An 18,619-nucleotide genomic window follows, 5' to 3' on the forward strand; every position below is an offset into this window, starting at 1 on the left:
ATTATACACATACATACATATTAATATAAGTGTGTATTTACGGGAAATGTACACCGAATAGGCGTGTAATTGCTCGAGGGTCAAGCGTGCCACAAACTGGCATTCGGTTTTTTGCTTGTTGATACCCTTGTAGTATCTATTTAGAGGCGGACAAGCGTGACATTGAGCCGATTGAAAGTGATTGGTATTTTGATTTATGGTTACATATGTATGTTAACTGCATTGATATAATGTTACAGTTATTTATTATTTTTTTCTGATATTTCGGAAATTTTTATATGAGCTGCTTATGGCTGACTGGAGCATCACGCTCATTTGAGTAAAGAAAAGTGTCGCAAACTGAGTCTCTTACATGTGTATTCACCCATATATAAGTATATTCATATACATATATGTTTGTCTAAAATGACGCTTCTTGTTATGTAGTATCAACATTAGGGTGGACAAAAAAAAATAATTTTTTTTTTGCTTGGCCGAGGGTAAAAATTGTAGATTATAAAAAAAAAAATTTTTTTTACATCTAGAGGCGGCCCCATCCCACTCACTTTTAAAGTAAATTTCGTATTAAAATTTTTTTTGGAAAAATTTACAAAAATTTTATTTTTTTTAATCTACAAATTTTACTCTCAGGCTAAGCAAACAAATTAGTTGTTTTTTTCGCTCCACCCTAGTAAACATATATATTAAGAAATCAATGGTAAGTCCGCAGAACGTATTAATTGAAATTAAATGCGTTGGCTGTATATATTTCCCTGCGTATTTGTGTGCGTCAGTCTCCAGACAAGCGAAGAGACACGCCAAAAAAGTAATTAAGCAAACGCTGTTGTTTGTGCATTACAAAAAAAAAAAAACAAATATCCCCCAAATGCTTAGCAGAATACGCGCATTAAAACAACAAATACAAGCTTCCACGGGGGATAATTTCATCTTCAGAATATAGTAACGAAAAGTTAGAAAAAAAAGTCGACTACAGGCGGCAGGAAAAGTGAAAGGAAAATGTGCTGCGTTTATATACATGCTAAATACATATGTATGTACATACATATATAGTTCAACCAACGGTAATTAAAATTAAAGCTAATATATCAAAGTAAGCGAATTGGCGTCTCTTTAGCATACCTTTCAAAAAATTTTATATTAAAAAGTTCTACAAAAGGTCACTAGATAACTAGCTATTATACTCTCGCTTTGCTAATCTAGTATCTCCAATTACTAGTTCTGCGACGTTGCTTTACACAGACAACAAGTCCATACTCTTTTTATATGGGAGCTATGCAGATCATTGGCTCTACATAGCCTGTTGGTTCCTGTAGTTTTCAGCTTTCTTTTTCATATGTCTTTTCCAATACCTCTTAACTTGATACTCTGCACATTAGTTAACATTTCTGCGTTTAATTTGTATGGCACTTGCCACAGGTGCTATAGTAATACAATCCGTAAGTACTTTAAATGTCAAGCTATGTTTTTTAATTATTTCCGTTGGTTTGCGTTAAGTCCATTTGTAGTATGGTCATTAGGCATTGTATGTATTTACATTAAACATTTTTCCGGGTCGCTAAAATCAATTTGTTTGGTTATCTCTTTTGATTGTAGTTTTAAAGCAATAATCTATCCGAGTTGTTACATGACAAGCTGCTATGATTGTAGTTATATTGTAGTTTTAAAACATTAATTGAACCGAGTTTTTATATTACAACCTGTAGTGAAAGATATTTTGACTTCTTGATAATACTCATATTAAGAATTTTCGGTAGTTTGTTACTCACTTCCGTCGGACTGTTATGTTGAGTAACTTGGAATTTAGATAGATTGTGTTTAGTTGATCTTTCACAAAGACGTATAATATTACTCAGCAATGGAGTTTTTGTGACACTGTACTACTTAAACTGAATTTCCGCTCTTGGCCGCTGTATTGTTTGTGCTAAAGTTCTATGAAGGTTATATTACTCACGAATTCATTAATCAGCCAGAAATAGTTGTAGTCCACCTCGAGTGAACGGATCGACTTAAATTATGACAGATCCTTAATTTTTTGGTAACATGTTACAGAATTTATTTCTCTGCGCTTGATATTATACTTTCTACTTTTTGAATACTTATTAGTTGTTAAAGTCCACTGTATATTTGTGAGTATCGTTCTTGTGGTTCAAATCTAAGATAGATAGATTAAAAGATGCGTCCTCAATGAGTATTCAGTTCTACCACTTATTCTGACTATTTTTTTATAGCTGTATGTAATTCCATATCTATTTAAAAAAATTCTTATTTGATTGTTCAGGACCTTCTTTGATATTGTGGGTTTTCTAGAGGTCGCAAGTGTTTACCAATAAAACACCATTGGCGGAGATCCCAGTTCTGTTGGAAGAAATTACTTTTTGCCTCTTCAAGATTTACCATGATATAGTGGAGTTTCTGGAGGTCGCCAATAAGATATCGTCGGCAGGCACCAATAGAAATGTACTTATATGATCCCACATCTGTTGGAAGAAATTCCGTTTAGACTCTGCAAGGTCTACGTAGATATAGTGGAGTTTCTGAAGGTCACAAGTGTTTACCAATAAGAAAGCATCAGAGCTGACCCGTAGAAAGAAATTCCGATTTGACTCTTGAAGATCTGCTTAGATAGGAGTTTCCGGAGTTCGCTAGTGTTCACCAATAAGATACCGGCGGCGGATATTCATAGGCTATATTTTCTTTGATAATTTGTGATGTTTAGGGGATATTCAAGCTAGTCATTTATCCGAGCATCTCTTCTTGCGACTGATCAAGAATTTACCAGTTTTGCGTCAAGAGGCAATTAGCATTAAAAGAAATTGTTTTATTGTTGGTTGGGAAATGGGAGTGCATTTAGGTCTTGCGAAGAGACAGTACTTACCACTAACCAAAATTACATGTCGACCGTCAAGTTTCTGCTGCCCTTATATTAACCCTGCAGTAGAGAAATTTAATAAGCTTTGTTCTAAATATAATATAAGAATATGTTTATATGTGTATCCGCAGGTGAAGCGCGAAAAACATATGTTGCCACAAAAGAAGTGCTTATTATCCTTTAACATTATACCGTTAGCTTACAATAAACGCTTAGAATCCCATACAGCTCGGCACGATGCTTAAGTGTGAAAATATTCACCGCATAAGTGCAATTGAAGAGTTGAGGCCTGTAGTGAGCAGCTGCAGGACGACAGCTTTTATCCCTAATAGTCCTTTATTACACGACAATAATGACAACAAATGGGCGAAGAAGAAGCCTTAAAAAGGCTCACACACACAAGCACATACATACATGCATGTATGGTATGCTGCAAGTGTATTGCTGGTACTGCAACATGCCGCTTTGTAAGCAAGGACTAAAGAAGACTGCATCCGCGTTGCATGCATCCTTTGCAAATGCCAACAAATTTTCGTTTTGTTGTGGTGATTGTTGTTTTGTTGTTGTTATGTATTTTTTTTTCTGCATTTGCATATGCATTGCAGCGTGCCACACGGCACACATTCACTTTTACAACGCTTTGTGTGCTCTAATTTGCACTTCAATGTGTTGGCGTGGCGTGGCGTGGCAGGATGCGCCAGTAACGGTGCACAGCTGTGTGGAAATGAAGTGCGAAGAAGTGCATGAGTACTGCATGAATATGCGCCACATACATGCTGGCATCCTTGTTGCGGCCGGGTGATGTGTTGCAAGCATTGCAGTGGAAATTGCATGCCACACATTAAGGACCTTCCGAGTGTGCAAGGTCAGGCAGCCGAGTTGCCGCTGTTGGCAAGGGCGACTGCCGTCTAGGCTTGGCATTCATTGAAACGATGAATCGTATATGTTGCACGTATCCTTGCTGCAACATGAGCATTGTATGCAAGTGCATATTTATTATTTACGCTCGAGTGGCAGCACTTATGTGCTTGATTTTTTGATTTAAAATTTTCTACGTCATTATTTTTGCTTTGTTTTGCCACTTTTGCACTGAAAAATTTCACACTTCAATGACAGCGTAAAAAAGGAGCAATCGCATTTTTAGACACTTACCACGTTGTATGTGGCGCATGCAACAGGCGGTGTTGCGCTTTTGTGAGTTTTTTTTAGCTTTTGTTGCATATTCTCTTTGCTGAGTGCTCACGTATATGAGAGAGATGAATGTTTATTGACTTCTTAGTGGTTTGGTGATTCTTTATACTCAAGAATTTTATTTCTTATTTATATGCTTGAACACTTTTAACACTTTGAAGTGCAAATGTTGCAAGTTATAGGAGCTTATTACTAGACTAAGTTTAAGGAAGTACATGGAAAGCATTTAAGATATAGTATGATCAGTTTATGACTCTTAGGTGTATAAAACAGCATATATTACATATATAATATATATTGATAAATTAAATTAAATATAGTTTAAGAATATTAATAAAGTTTAAAGCTGCAAAAAAGTTGCTTCAGTTCGACCAAGGCTTACACACAACACCACATTAAAATGGGAAAAAACGTTAACTTCGGCAACACCTATTACTATAGGTATAATACCCAACACAGAGTCCTTTTTTACAGCATAAAAGTGTATGAAAATATCCATAACTTGATTTTTAACGGTCAGTTTGTATGTGAGCTATATGTTATAGTGATCCGATCTGAACAATATGCTCGTAGATTGTGATCCTTAAACAATAATCTATGTCAAATTTTGTAAGGATATCTTTTTAAATAAAAAAGTTTTCCATACACGGACTTGATTTTTATCGATATTTTTATATGAGAGCTATATGCTATAGCAGTGCCATATCGGCAATTCCAAAAAATAAGTATCTTCATAAAGAGAAAAGAACGTGTGCAAAATTTCAGATCGATAACTCAAAAACTGAGTTTCTATTTGGCGTATATACAGATGGACTTGGCTAAATCTACTCAGCTCATCAAGCTTTATAAAGTCTTTGACGTTTCCTTCTCGGTGTTCAGTGTACAACAATAATAATTTAAAAATTCGCAATACTTTACGCCTTAAAATCACATTGCTATTCAAACTGTAAGCTTTTTCTATACACTCTCTACATTTTTTAATCCTTTATGTATTAGAAATTGCTAAAATTTTAGTCACTTCTACAATATACTGCGCACAAACAAACGAATTATTTAAATACTTTGATTAAATCGAGTAGGAAATTGCCACTATTTTCTAAAAATATATTTCTTGATACCTACACTTACACTTATCGTTTTCTCCAAAAAATATTTAAATTTAATATAAACGTAGCATACCTTTAGGGTTGCTACTGTATTATCTAATCTATCTCTCACTTTTTATGCTGCCATAGATGGTGATTGGACTCCCAGAACGACATTCGCGGTGGGAGAGTCTAAGCAACACCTCATATTGCCTTGCTGAGTGTTTCGCTGTACATTATCGTGGCTGAACATTGGTCTGCCAAATTCTGTTCAGGTTCTGTTTTCAGAATTGACGCGTATTTTGTCCAACGATTTGGAAGTCCCGAAAGCCACTCACGGAATAAGAGTCTAAGGATCACCCATGATTGCTTTTCCGTGATTGGCGTTATATGTCTGGTTGAGCCCGAAATTTGGTCTGTCAAGTTCTGTTCTGGTTCTGTTGACAGAATAGGCTCATATATTATATTATACAACCAGGTTATTTTCTCGGCAATCTAACTTCACTTAAAACGATGGGTTTTTATCGTTATGCCATTTTATATGTCTTTAAACGGACGGCCCGGATGATGTTCAGAAATCGTTAAGGGCGGTTCCAGATTCTATCAACGCTATAGTAACTTGTTGGTGTTGTCCTTTATATAATAGATGTAAGTCTTTGATGGCTTGAAGACCTGTGATTAAGTAACAGGCAGTTCGTTGAAAGCATACCTTTAGATATAGAAAGAATACAATAATCCACATAAGCTGTTTTGGACTCGGTTTAAATCTTTCGCTTTTGTAGAACCTTAATAGGTGAAAACATTGAAAAAAACATGGATTTTTTTCTGTGGTGTTGTGGTATAAAATAATTTAGATGTAATACTACCTATTTTAGATATAAAATAAAAGATAATTGTAGATAAGTTTATCAGTCATGAAGAATGGCATATAGAATGTCTATAGATTAGGCCTGATCGCTCGAGCGCATAACTTTACTTAGACGACTGTGTCGTCTTCTGCGCACCACGTTCTCATCATATTCCTCGATTTCATCATCACCATCATCGATGTCAACGTCGGTGGGACGGACTGGGTAACCGTTCTCGGGTTTAACAATTTTCACGCCCTTATCGCCGAAGAGTAGACAATCGAAGTTGCTAAATAAAAGGAAAAAATCTAACCTTATTTCAAAATATTATGCAACATTCATACTCACCGCTCAAATAGTTCGTAGCCTTGAAATGAGCCCGACAAATACATGCAGACATGCATGTTACGTCCCACAAACCAGATATCATGGAACTGTATGCAAGCCCTCGCAAAGTTGAAACGTGGCGGCCGGAAGCAAAATGGTGGCGGGTTCTGACCGGAGACTTTACGTTTGAACCAAACATTATTATTGACGCGCATGCGTAACTCGAAAGAGAATTCGTCTGGCCGATAGACCACCTCGGTGCAACTATTTAAACCGATCACGGAGAGGAAACCTATGAGACGATATTTGTAATAAATCTTGCATTATAAATTATCAATATTTTCAACTCACCAGCACAGCATTTGCATATACCCTTGTCGCAGGTGCACGGTATGCGACTTACTAGATTATTAATCGTGATATTTGGTAGCGATATTTGCCGGGATTGCTCTTCGAAGGCCAGCTGATTGAGACGATAGTTTAATTGACCCAATTGCTTCGCTGCTTCATAGGCGATATCTTCTTCGGAGTCTTCATAGCGACGCTGATTGCGAGCTAAAGGTTAACAGTTGTGTTGTATGACTTTCTTCGTAAATATTGTAGAAGTTTTATTTTTTTAATATTGTATACAATTGTAAGTTAAATACCAGAGAAGGTTGAGTTGTAATCACAGTTCCAGACTACCAATAATATATACAGAAAAAATTCTAGCCACTGAGTACTGGGTAGAAAAAATTTCGATGCCCAAAAAAGATTTCTTTAATTTCGGCAGTATATCCTTAGTTCCAACTAAACACTGTTGACAAGCTTAATAAATTAAAAAAAATTTGAGTTTCTCCACACTAGCTACATCATTTCGTTTATATTGGAACACCGAGAGCCCTGGAAGGCATGCATTTCAATCAGAGCTGCAGACTAGACATTCACAATAATATGTAACGTTTTATCATTCTCATTGCATGCTCTATACACTGGTTTACTGGATTATATGTTATCCGATTCCTCAATGTCTGTGCTGATTTCTACAATACTATTCCTCTGTCAGCTTAACTTTGTTCTGTAAGCTGTGATATAGACGACACGTCTCTTTTCTCGAGATCTCTCTGTCGCAGCATTGTAAATTTTGTGGCAAAGAGTTTTCACAACATCAAAAAATAATTATAATGTCCTTAAGGCATAAATTATTAGAATGTCAAACTAAAGGGTGCTACATTATCGTCATATCTCTTATGCATTAAGCGTTATACAAAGTCATTATAGTATACACATACATTTTGTTCGCATCTATATACATATGTATACATATATGTAACTTTCGGCTTGAACTCACTTTCTTTGGAAAACTTTGTGACCGCAAAGACACTTCTCGCTTGTTTTATGCTTGCTTTATGTTCCTCATTAACTGTCTATTATACTTAGAATTGCTAATCGCCTTGTACCAAGTGTGTATGATATATGCATGTGTGTTCTTGCGTGTGGTGTAACAACAAGTGTAGTGTATGGAGATCAAAGCCACAATTCAAGTTGATAAACGTGTTCAATTACATATTTACAGTGTATAAAATCTGCAAGTTCGCAAATGAGCATTCTAATGAGCGCTTTGAAACGGGTTCATAAACACTTACCACACATATAGTATAAACCAATAGACATAAGTCTATATGCATATGAGTATTCAAGTGGCGAAAGCACTTTTGCGTGTTGCATGCTTTCTAAAAATTGATTGACGCAAATTCTGTGGTAAGTTGCTGAAAACGCTAGCAGCGAGTTAATTTTGATTATACTTCGTGTTTTAGTTATTGTTCGGGAAGTTACGGATATTATTGTTAGGATAGTGCTTTTAATACTCTCTTTCTGAACCATTTGTCGTATTGCAATACACTCAAACTTATGTTGTAAGCTCCAGAAAAATCGGTTTTAGAATAAGTGACCATATTCGTGTTAATAGTTGTTTGAAGTTACAAGGGTTCGTGGCTACTAACTTTTTCAACCATCTCCCAATAAATAACTCGTTCCCAGCAGAGATTTTTGATAAACAGCTCTCTCGGTTAGTAAATTATATTTTATTATTATTATAGATATGTACCTTTTCTATAAAATATTTCGATAAAAAAAGTATAACCAAATTTTTAAAAATTACAAACATAAATTTTTATTTACTAAAATTGTAAAAAGAAACACAGAGATAAAATAAATATTTACAGTGACTATACAACAAGTAAAGAGATACATAAAAAATTATAAATTATAAATTAAAAATTGAGAGAATACAAATTAAAAACTTTATGAAATATAAATTAAAACAAAAAGTATAAATTAAAGACTAAAAAACAACAAACTAAAATCTTAATATTAATAAATAAAATTAAAATGAGAAAAGTACAAAATAAAAACTTAATTAAATAAAATTTAAAATCAAATTTATTAATTAATGATTAAAAATAATACAAATTCAAAGCTTAATTAAGTAAACATTATAAATTAAAAATTAAAAATTTAAAAAATACAAATTAAAACCTTAATTAAACAAATATTAAAATCAAAATTATAAACTAAAAAAATTTAAAAATTAGAAACTTAATTAATTCAAAGTTAAAATTAAAAAAAAAGTACAAATAAAAATCTTAATTAAATAAAAAATAAAATGAAAAAAGTATAATATAAAAACATAATTAAATAAAAATTTAAGTTTAAATTATAAATTAAAATTTAAAAAAATATACATATTAAAATTATAAATTAAAAAAGAAGAAAATAAAAAATTAATTAAATAAAAATTACAATTAAAAGTATAAATTAGATATTAAAAATTTACAAATTAAAAACATTATCTAAAAAAAATTAAAAATTAAAATTAAAAAAAAAATTAAAAAACTTAATTCATTAAAAATTAAAAGTAAAATTATAAACTAAAAATAAAAAAGAACAAATAAAAAACCTGGTTAAATAAAAATAAAAATTAAAATAAAAAAAGTACAAATTAAAAACTTAAATAAACAAAAATTAAAATTATAAATTAATAGTTAATATAAAGCTTAATTAATTAAAATAAAAAATTAAAAATTTGAGAATACATATTTATTAAAAATACAAATTAAAAACTTAATTAAAACAAAATTATAAATTAGAAATTAAAAAAAAAATACAAATAGAAAACTTAATTAAATAAAAATTATAAATTTAAAATTTAAAGAATACAAAACAGAAACTTATTTGAATAAAAATTAAGAACCAAACTATAAATTAAAAATTTAAAAAAAAACAATACAAAATAATATGACTGACACAAATTATCTTGACCCCTATACCTTTAAAAAAGGTTAAATAACATATAACGCAAAAAATAGCTTAAACCTAAAACATTAATAAATTTATCACACAAAAACCTATACATTATATAAAAAATATATATTTCTACTGAAATATATAACAAAATAACAATAAAGTTGTGTTTTAAATAGTTCAACATATTAGTACATTATTAAGTACTTTTAGAGATCTTACATAGAAAACTATATAAATCAAAAATTAAAAAAAAAAAATTAAAAAAAAAAATTAAAAAAATTTTAAAAATCCACAAAAATTAAAAATTTATTATTTACTAGTTTAAAAAATATAATAAAAAGTTATATTATATACATACATAAATACAAAAAATCATTGTACACAGCTTTACAGTTATAAAAACATACAGTAAGTGTCGCATAAATGTAAATTACAGTTAGCAAACAAGAACCCAACACTTTATAACGCAATTAAAAAACTAATAAAATAACGGTTAACCAATAAAATCGAAAGTTAGTTCGAGTCTTAGGTTAGATAAATATTTACAAAGCGATAAAATAGCGGCATCGCATAAGGATTGACGAAATTCATTAGTAAATAATAGAAATAAGACATAAGGTATGAATTTGTCTTACTGCCGGTCGGATCGGAGCGTGCCACGGCGAGCAGCGAGGCGGCGCAGAGCAGATAGAAGACGAAGCGAGGATGTGCTGTCGATGGCATTTTGGCGTTTAAATATATGAAACACAGTTTTACTGTTAGTTTTTGAATATTTGTTCGTTTTACGATTAACTGTAAATTTCACTTTTACGCTTTTAGTGTAAACTTTGTTTTGTTTTAGTTTTTTACCGCACAACTTGTGAATCAATTTCGTAAACGGGCGTGTACGAAGCTATTTTGGCAATAAACACAGTTCAAGGTAATTTAATTGCAAACAAATTTCACAAAAAAAAAATACACAAGTGAGATAAAAAAAAAAATAAGAGTGACCAGTGCACACTTGATGAAGCGAGTAAACTTTCGCTTTCGATAAGCGAACGTTGTTTTGGCCAGTGATTGGCGGCTTTTCTGCGCTGCGCATGCGCAAATCAGTCTGCGAAACGTTGTTAATTAAAAGTGCCTCGAGAAGTGGTGCACGCTTGCAAATGAGCGACAGCTAAAAGTGAATTCTGCTGGGCGATGTGCATAGACAGCGACTGCCGCAAGACGCCAGGCTTCAATAAGATCGTTGAAGGCACTTCCGTGCTTCACTTTCCTGCACACAGTTTAATTTGCAAGCCAATGTTCGAAACGTTGTCTAAACATAGAGTCAAGTCGAGCTGTGCTGTGTTTGTGAATATTCAATTTGTACGCGTTCACTACCATTCGTGCTAATGGCCAAAAGCCAACTGAGTTGTGCGCTCACGCACAAAACGGTAGCACCTCTTAACGATCGTGCGCGAAAGAAAAAAGTCAATAAAGCCGAAACAAGCCACAATCACAGTAGTCGCCGCAAACCAGCTACGCGCTGACAAGCGCAGCAATTACAACAAAGTCACTCAGTTTTAATTTCTTTTCAACACCTCTTTCTCTTTCGGCTGCCAGCGTGCTAACTCCTCCAGCCGCTGCCAACACTTGTAGATCAACACTGCCGGCCAACAGTTCACCTCGCTGGACACGCATATATGCCGTGCCGCCGGCTATTGCTCACTTGTTGTTTGGCGACAGTTTACATTGTGATTTATTTCCGCTCATCCCGCGCGCTCACTCTCACTGCGTCGCCTATGGTTTCGGCATTGCTTATCATGGCAGCAGTTTTGGCGTAAAAACCAGTATTTTAGAAACAACAAAATTACACTTTACAACCTTTCGCTTACATAGTTGCGTGTTTGCATTTCAATTTCTCTTAAATTATTGTTTTTATTTTCTCTGCAGTTCTTAATTTTTTGCTCGTTCATTCGGCACTTCACCACAGTCCATTGATCATTATGTCGCACTAGTTTACAGAGTCTATCAGTTGTGTTTGTTATTTTAATCTAATTATTAAGTCAATTTTGTAGAAGTGTACAATCACAGTGTTGAGTAAATAAATAGCATTAATATAGTTATCTTTAAACTAGTAGCACTATTCGATATGCCAATGGGGCATACACAATGAGGTTCGACTGTCATAATCCTTCCCCAATTTTTACTTGAAATGTCTCTTCGTCGGAGATAACCTTCTCTATTTAATTCGAAAAAGTTAATGAAGAGGAGCTCCACGGCTCTTACTGATCGACTCAATACATTTTGTTTAATGTTTTGGGTATGAAGCGTGTCAAGGCAAGATTCAAATCTTTAGCAACAACGACGTCGATAATGTGTAGAGGTCTCAAAAGAGATGCTTACAATATGTAAGTGAAAACGGTATTCTGAGTCAACTTTGATCAGATGGTATGTTCGAATTTGGGAGAGATAAAAAACCTAGTTGATTTATTGTCAAATTTTATTTTAATACCGCAATTTTATAGCAGAAGCTTTGGAGATTGGTTAGCATTATTGGTTTTTCGGTTTGATGTTCTGGTTGGTTAAGTATGTAGTATAAATTTTCAGTATGTTATAAGTAAGTCAGCCTCTGATGTTATGCTGTTGTGAGCTGATCTGGTTAAGGGCTCTAAACCAGTTTTTTTTTGTTTTGTTTTTTTTGAACCACTCAGACTTCCTCACAGACTACTGAGCTTCCTTTAATGTGAATGAATATATTCATCGATTTTATTATCTGCCTTAATTTAAACATGTAGTATACTACAATTCTGCATGGAATTGATTTAGGCTGCAAAAATTTTAACGTATTTTACCCAACACTGTACACGTGATAATTATTTATAATTTATATATTCACATTTATATGATATATTGTGCTCTTATACATTGTGTATTTGTAGGCATGAAAATACATGCCCTGTGAGAAATTCTTCGACTCCATAACAGCTAGCTGTTCAAGCTGCTTTTGATAAGTTAATACCAATTTACGATTTTAGAAAATTTACTTTAGATTCAAACAGAACTCCGCCATATAACCATAAATGGTTGTGCTTACAACAGTCATCTTACATTCGTCATTTCTCTAATTGCTAACATTGAGTACTGCTCTCCTGTAAAAAAAATTGTTTGACAGTGATAAAAATAAGCTGTAATACCCATCACAAATACAAAAATTTCTTACAAAAACTTTAAGAAGTCAAGAAGAAGTAAAAAGACAGTTTGTATGCTATAATGATTCGATCTGAACAATTTTTTTGCAAATTGATTCAGTGCCTAAGGCAATAACTCATACAAAATTTCGTGTAGATAATTCGACAAATGAAAAAGTTTTCCATACGAGCACTTTATTTCGATCGTTCATTTTGTACGGCAGCTATATGCTATAGTGGTCCGATATCGGCCGTTGCGAGAAATGATTTAAGGAAGAAACGGACGTGTGTTTTCTGATCGGTACCTCAAAAACTGCGAGACTAGTTTCAATATACCTATATACAGACGAACGGATTGATAGACGGACATGGCTAAATCAACTCAGCTCGTCACGCTGATCATTTATATAGATACTTTATAGGGTTTCTGACGTTTACTTTTTTGTGTTAAAAACAGCGTGGCAAACTTAATATACCCTGTTCAGGGTACGTACAGTGAGAGGCTTCGACACAAGAGATATAATCTCTCTACCTGATACCAGTGAAAATACACTTCCCAAAGTTTTAGAGACATTTATATGTAAACTTATTACAGCTTAAGGATTTGGAGAACATTGTGTTGATGAAAAACTTGTAGCGGTTAATAAATAGTTCATTGTAAAATAATATATTGCATTTCCTGCAGGGTCTGTACGTAAGTAGTTGAGCATCATTCGTGTGATCATATTGGCTACTATGGCTAAAAATTGGGTCAGCTGTTAAGGATTTTTATCATATGTGTATCATACAATAGTGTCAGTCAGAATCGAAGAAAGAGCTGATGGCCATACCAAAAAGCGCGTTTCAGAAGTGCTTCGGGGATTAGAAAAAGCGTTGGCATAGGTGGGGGACTACTTTGAATGCGACAAAATAGTTATTAATGAATAAATAGTACTTTTGAAAAAAATTCAAAAATTTTCCTTTGAATACACATCGTATATGGTATGTACATATGATTATTCGGTAATTTTTTATTGTGACACTCTTTTCTTACCAAAGACAAATATTAGAACATAAGGCATTTTACCGATTCCAAAGGTGGTAGTATTTTCTTCATGCCAACAATCATTCATACCAATAAAAGCAACAATATTTCGAAGCTTTTCTCTACTCCAGCTTGCTTCATAACTTCACTAATGCATTAGTCACACTTTCCGTGTTGCCAAACCCAATTATATGACATATTCAGATTTAAAGCTTCCAGAACAAATGCACTCGCTTGCAGTGATGTCGAAGTGAAGAAAGTTTGTCGGCTACAATTGCACTGACAATGACTGCATGATGTGTGAATTGCCATTGTCTCAGTTAAGATAAATATAATAAGAACTTTCCATGCGTTTTTTGGGTAAATGAATGAATTTTGATAGCGTGATTGTTATATGTTTAGAAAGTGAATATTATTGTTTAAAAAAAAGTAGGTCAATTACTACTTTCATTGACAGCAATAATTGATTTTTCGGAAACTTGACTTAGATTTTTTACGCTACAGCGTTTATTACGAATTTATATAGTTAGTTTTAATTTCAAATAGCATACTTTTAAAATATAAACCTGGTAATACATATAAATACAATATTGGGTGATGAATTTAATCGTTAAATTAAGGTCAATATCATGATGATAGTGCCTACAATAGCTCAATTAAAATGCCTATGGTGCACAACAACTATTAATTGTTCGCTTTTCGTTTTTTATTTAATTTTTTTCTGTTTGCCATAAAACGCAAACATAACTAACTTCAACTTATAGTTAAATTAAGTATATAATACTACAACATGTATAACATATCACTACATAAATAACGCATTAGTGAACAATGAATGACGCATGTTCGATAAAAAGTATTTAAATCGAAGTTTTATTATTGACGCTGTTCCTTTAATATTAATATATATACATACAAACATACATATGTACATACTTTTGTATGCATGCGTGCATATGTCTGCGAATTTTCGTTTGGCATAGTTCCGCCGTGACTTTGAAGTTGGCACACTTTGACTGCTAATGTATCGCATGGTTTGAATAATTATCAACATGCAAACGAAGATTTTGGCAACTTTGAAAATATGCTAAGTCGTTATAAATTTTAGTTTGCTTTTTTTACAGCAATGAGTTAGCAAACATTTATGCATATATTTTTATATAATTAACTGTAATTATCAACTTCAGGAAATCGGAAAAGTGGATTCGGCGGTATGCAGAGCATGCGCTGTGGATAATGAGACGCTGGAATATTTAGTTTGAAATTACCTTCTGCGTGTGGACTACCACAAGAGAAGCCCGATTTTGTTCCTACTTCAACCTTTGATCCGTCGCTAAATTTGTAGATTTTGCCGTTGGAACAGTCGAGCGCAGAATTATTGGTCCATTCTTTTCAAATGGAGAAACGTTTTGTTTAATTCCTAATAGATTAATGTTGCCAATTTAGTCCGAGTTCATTAACAAGGTCGAATATAATACCAATCGGAGTCTGGCGCCAATGGTCTTAAATCATAAGCCGGCTGGCCTCAAGTATTGTCTCATACTTCACTTGCATATGTGTGGGCCGGATATCAAGAATAACTTCCAGAGCCTTTTTTGTTCATATAGTCTTTATAAAATCGACAAAACTTTTTTTAAATAGTTTATTCGCTTGGCGCAGACCGCGAATTTTAATCTTCGCGCCATTTATTTTAATTAACAAAATTTGTTTTAGCAAAACTTTCGTTTCATTAATACTAAGCTCCTTTTTATCCATTTGCTAGTCAAAGCCCTTATGCGCCAGCTGTGTAATTCAAGCACGTGTTTTGTTTTTTGAAGGTTATGTCTAACTAAAAATCATATGCATTTTTTTCTAGACGCGAACTCTCATAAAAACGTTACGAATATTATTGTCTTTTTGTTATTAGATCGTCGCAAATATTTAATAAATCAAAAGCCGTTAGAAATTAGTACATGCAGTTTTAAGATACATATATACAGTTTTTAATGCTTGGAGCCAATATATCATTAGATTGAGTGTCGCACAATTATTTGCTTTTCCAATAGACAACTCAGGCATCAACAAACATATTGAGATAAGATTTAGCATTTAGCAATTTTATAATTTTAGCTTTCAATATGTGGCAACTCTGTTTAGAAATGTTCAAAATCGTTCGAAAGTTGCCATCAAAAGCACGAAATTATATTTTTATACAAGGTTTTGAGTTTTGTAAATACTTAATATATTTGAGTTGCGTCGTTTTTAAAATTTTTCTTCAATAAAATTGTATTTTTGTGTGTTAAATGTGGCTTTCGTGCATACATTGAACAGATGTTTAGCCAAAAGTCGAACAAAATCTATTATATACAATTTTGAATGCCAAATTAAAGTTGCTGATTGTTAATTATGAATACTTGCCGCCGAGTATTGTTGTATTTATTGCCGCAAAAAAGCGGAAGAAGTGTTCGCTCATAGTTCTTTTGATTAATTGTGCTTCATTAATAGCTTTTCTTAAGCGTAAGGCTTTAAAAATTTGAAGCCACTACCGAATAGAAATATATTTTTGTAGTCAAGCATTTATTTAGACACATTAAATAGCTTGAAACTTCAATTTGCTGATTGTACACGCGTTTTATATACCCTGAACAGGTTATACAAGTATTAAGCTTGCCACGAAAGAAACGTCGGAGACCTTATTATATATATCTATGTATGTATATATACAAATGATCAACGAGACAAGCTGTGTTGGTTTAGCCATGCCCGTATGTCCGTCTGTCTGTACATATATACGCGAACAAGTCCCTCAATTTTTGAGATATCGCTCTGAAATTTTCCACACATCCTTTTCTCTGCAAGAAGCTGCTCATTTGTCGGAGTCGCCGATATCGGACCACTATTGCTTATAGCTGCCATACAAACTGAACGATCGAAATAAAGTCCTTGTAAGGAAAACTTTTTTATTTGTGAAGGGTATTATAGCTGCGGTGCAACCGAAGTTAAAGTTTGTTCTTGTTTTTTAATCAATTCACCAGCCTTTGTACTCTAAGCCTATTCGCATCTCTTTGCATTATTGCTTGTTCTTATTTCTTATAAACTTTACGGTTTTCATTGAAATACGAATCAATAATTACAGCATCGCATCAGGAATGTCTAACGAAATTGTACAAGAATTTTAATCATAGCTTGCGAACGCCACGATTTTCAGCGTAATACGTGCAGTCCATTGAAAGAAAAGTTCAAAAACCGCTGAAAATGTTTCTGCTCGTAAAAAAAAAATAAAAATAAAAAAAAAATTAACGAATTGAAATCGGTAGTTTGGGATAACTTTGAGATAGTCAATGAGTAAGTAAACATTGGTATAAACAAACGCACATACATTTCATACTAAAATATTTATTTCTTACAAAAAGCAGAAAAAGTCTAACAGTCAGTGAGCCAGTCGCCCGGCTGGATCAAGCGGGTCGGTATGCGAATAAATTATGCTAATGCACTGTGCTGAATCGATCAGCTGCTACCGTTTGCTTTACAATATGTTAACTGGCATAGCTACAAATTGGCTGCAACGCTTACGTTTATGTGCGCGCATGCGTCGTCTAAGCTCACGCTTGCTAATACTACAAACATATTTATAACAATTTCATACTTATACTTATATGTTGTTGTTAAGGCGGCCAATTTCTAAGTCAAACAGCACAGCTTCTCCAAGCGACCGCATATTTACTCGTATTTGCTCGTAGTTTTTCGTTGTATTTTTTCGATTTTCGCTAAGCACTTTGCTTTCAATACCTATGCTATTATTGCTATTGTTGTTTCTACATGGCGCTTAAGTGATTATATGTATTGTTGACCAGCGCCATGACACTACAAATTATTTTTATAGCCAAATTATTGTTTTTTTTTCATTACGGTAAAGCTTTAATCGCGCAGTTCAAGTAAATGCTGTGTTGTTGCTGGAGTTGTACGTACTTATGACAGGTAAACATTTACGTAAGGTGTGTACAGGGTGCGTCAGCTTCTAACCGCTTGAGTTGATATTAATTTCATGTTCAGTTTGGCATATTTTGAAAACCTCGTACTTGATGCACGTTTCTAACCATTAAACGCTTGGCACCAAGACCAGGCGTCGAAATAGTGACGTTTAACATTGAAAATCGTGCCTCAATTGTGTTAAGGGGGTATTCTGGTTTAAAAATTTAAAAAATCGTTTTTTGTTTTTGCATATTTTTGTAGCATAAGAATATGTTCCTAAAAAGATTTTTAAAAATTTCAGTTATTTTCAGAGTAACAGCTCATTTTGTGATGCGCCGACAAAATCGACTGACAGCTTTTTACTGAACTACTTTTTTAAAGACGGTGTGCATGTTATCTCAAGTTTTGCTCCATCGAATGAAAAAATGAAATTTTATACAGAGCTTCTTTATATATTAAACTATAGCAGTACGAGAGGATTTTTGAAACAATAATTTTTTTTATATTTTTAAAAAATTCCCAACGGCAAACAGGGATATAACGAAACATATTTTTCAAACAGCCGCTATTTTGTGCAACATTTTTTTTCCCGAAATCCTCTCGTAGTGCTATAACTACATTCTTCCTCTTTAAGGATTACTCAACAATTTTTATTTCAGGTTACTGTGAGTCCTGATAACCTGCACACCAGCACACGTAGTTTTTTCATCAGTCCCCACTTTGCCGGCCTGGAGTTAAATTTTTTTTTTATTATTTTAAAATATTTTTGTAGCATAAGAATATGTTCCTAAAAAGATTTTTAAAAATTTCAGTTATTTTCAGAGTAACAGCTCATTTTGTGATGCGCCGACAAAATCGACTGACAGCTTTTTACTGAACTACTTTTT

At 33.2% G+C, this 18,619-nt stretch overlaps 1 protein-coding gene across 1 annotated transcript; it reads right to left on the reverse strand.

Annotated features, from left to right (window-relative positions):
* Window positions 1-5,051: 5,051 nt before the first annotated feature.
* LOC106621188 (uncharacterized) lies at window positions 5,052-10,983 on the reverse strand. Its single transcript, XM_014239931.3, has 4 exons — window positions 10,241-10,983; window positions 6,672-6,875; window positions 6,342-6,612; window positions 5,052-6,282 (listed from the first exon to the last, which is right to left on the reverse strand). Exons 1-4 carry the CDS (start codon window positions 10,326-10,328, stop codon window positions 6,090-6,092), a joined length of 756 nt encoding a protein of 251 aa, XP_014095406.1. The 5' UTR covers window positions 10,329-10,983; the 3' UTR covers window positions 5,052-6,089.
* Window positions 10,984-18,619: the final 7,636 nt, after the last annotated feature.

The sequence above is a fragment of the Bactrocera oleae genome, chromosome 4 (genome assembly GCF_042242935.1).
Source record: "Bactrocera oleae isolate idBacOlea1 chromosome 4, idBacOlea1, whole genome shotgun sequence".
NCBI classification, from domain to species: domain Eukaryota; kingdom Metazoa; phylum Arthropoda; class Insecta; order Diptera; family Tephritidae; genus Bactrocera; species Bactrocera oleae.

What these genes read in the sequence shown, in the direction of transcription:
- LOC106621188 (XM_014239931.3), bottom strand. Translation starts at nt 10,328, where the DNA reads ATGCCATCGACAGCACATCCTCGCTTCGTCTTCTATCTGCTCTGCGCC. An exon ending in ACGCTCCGATCCGACCGGCA is followed by an intron (nt 6,876 to 10,240) that starts GTAAGACAAATT and finishes GTTAACCTTTAG; the next exon opens with CTCGCAATCAGCGTCGCTAT. An exon ending in GGCTACGAACTATTTGAGCG is followed by an intron (nt 6,283 to 6,341) that starts GTGAGTATGAAT and finishes CCTTTTATTTAG; the next exon opens with CAACTTCGATTGTCTACTCT.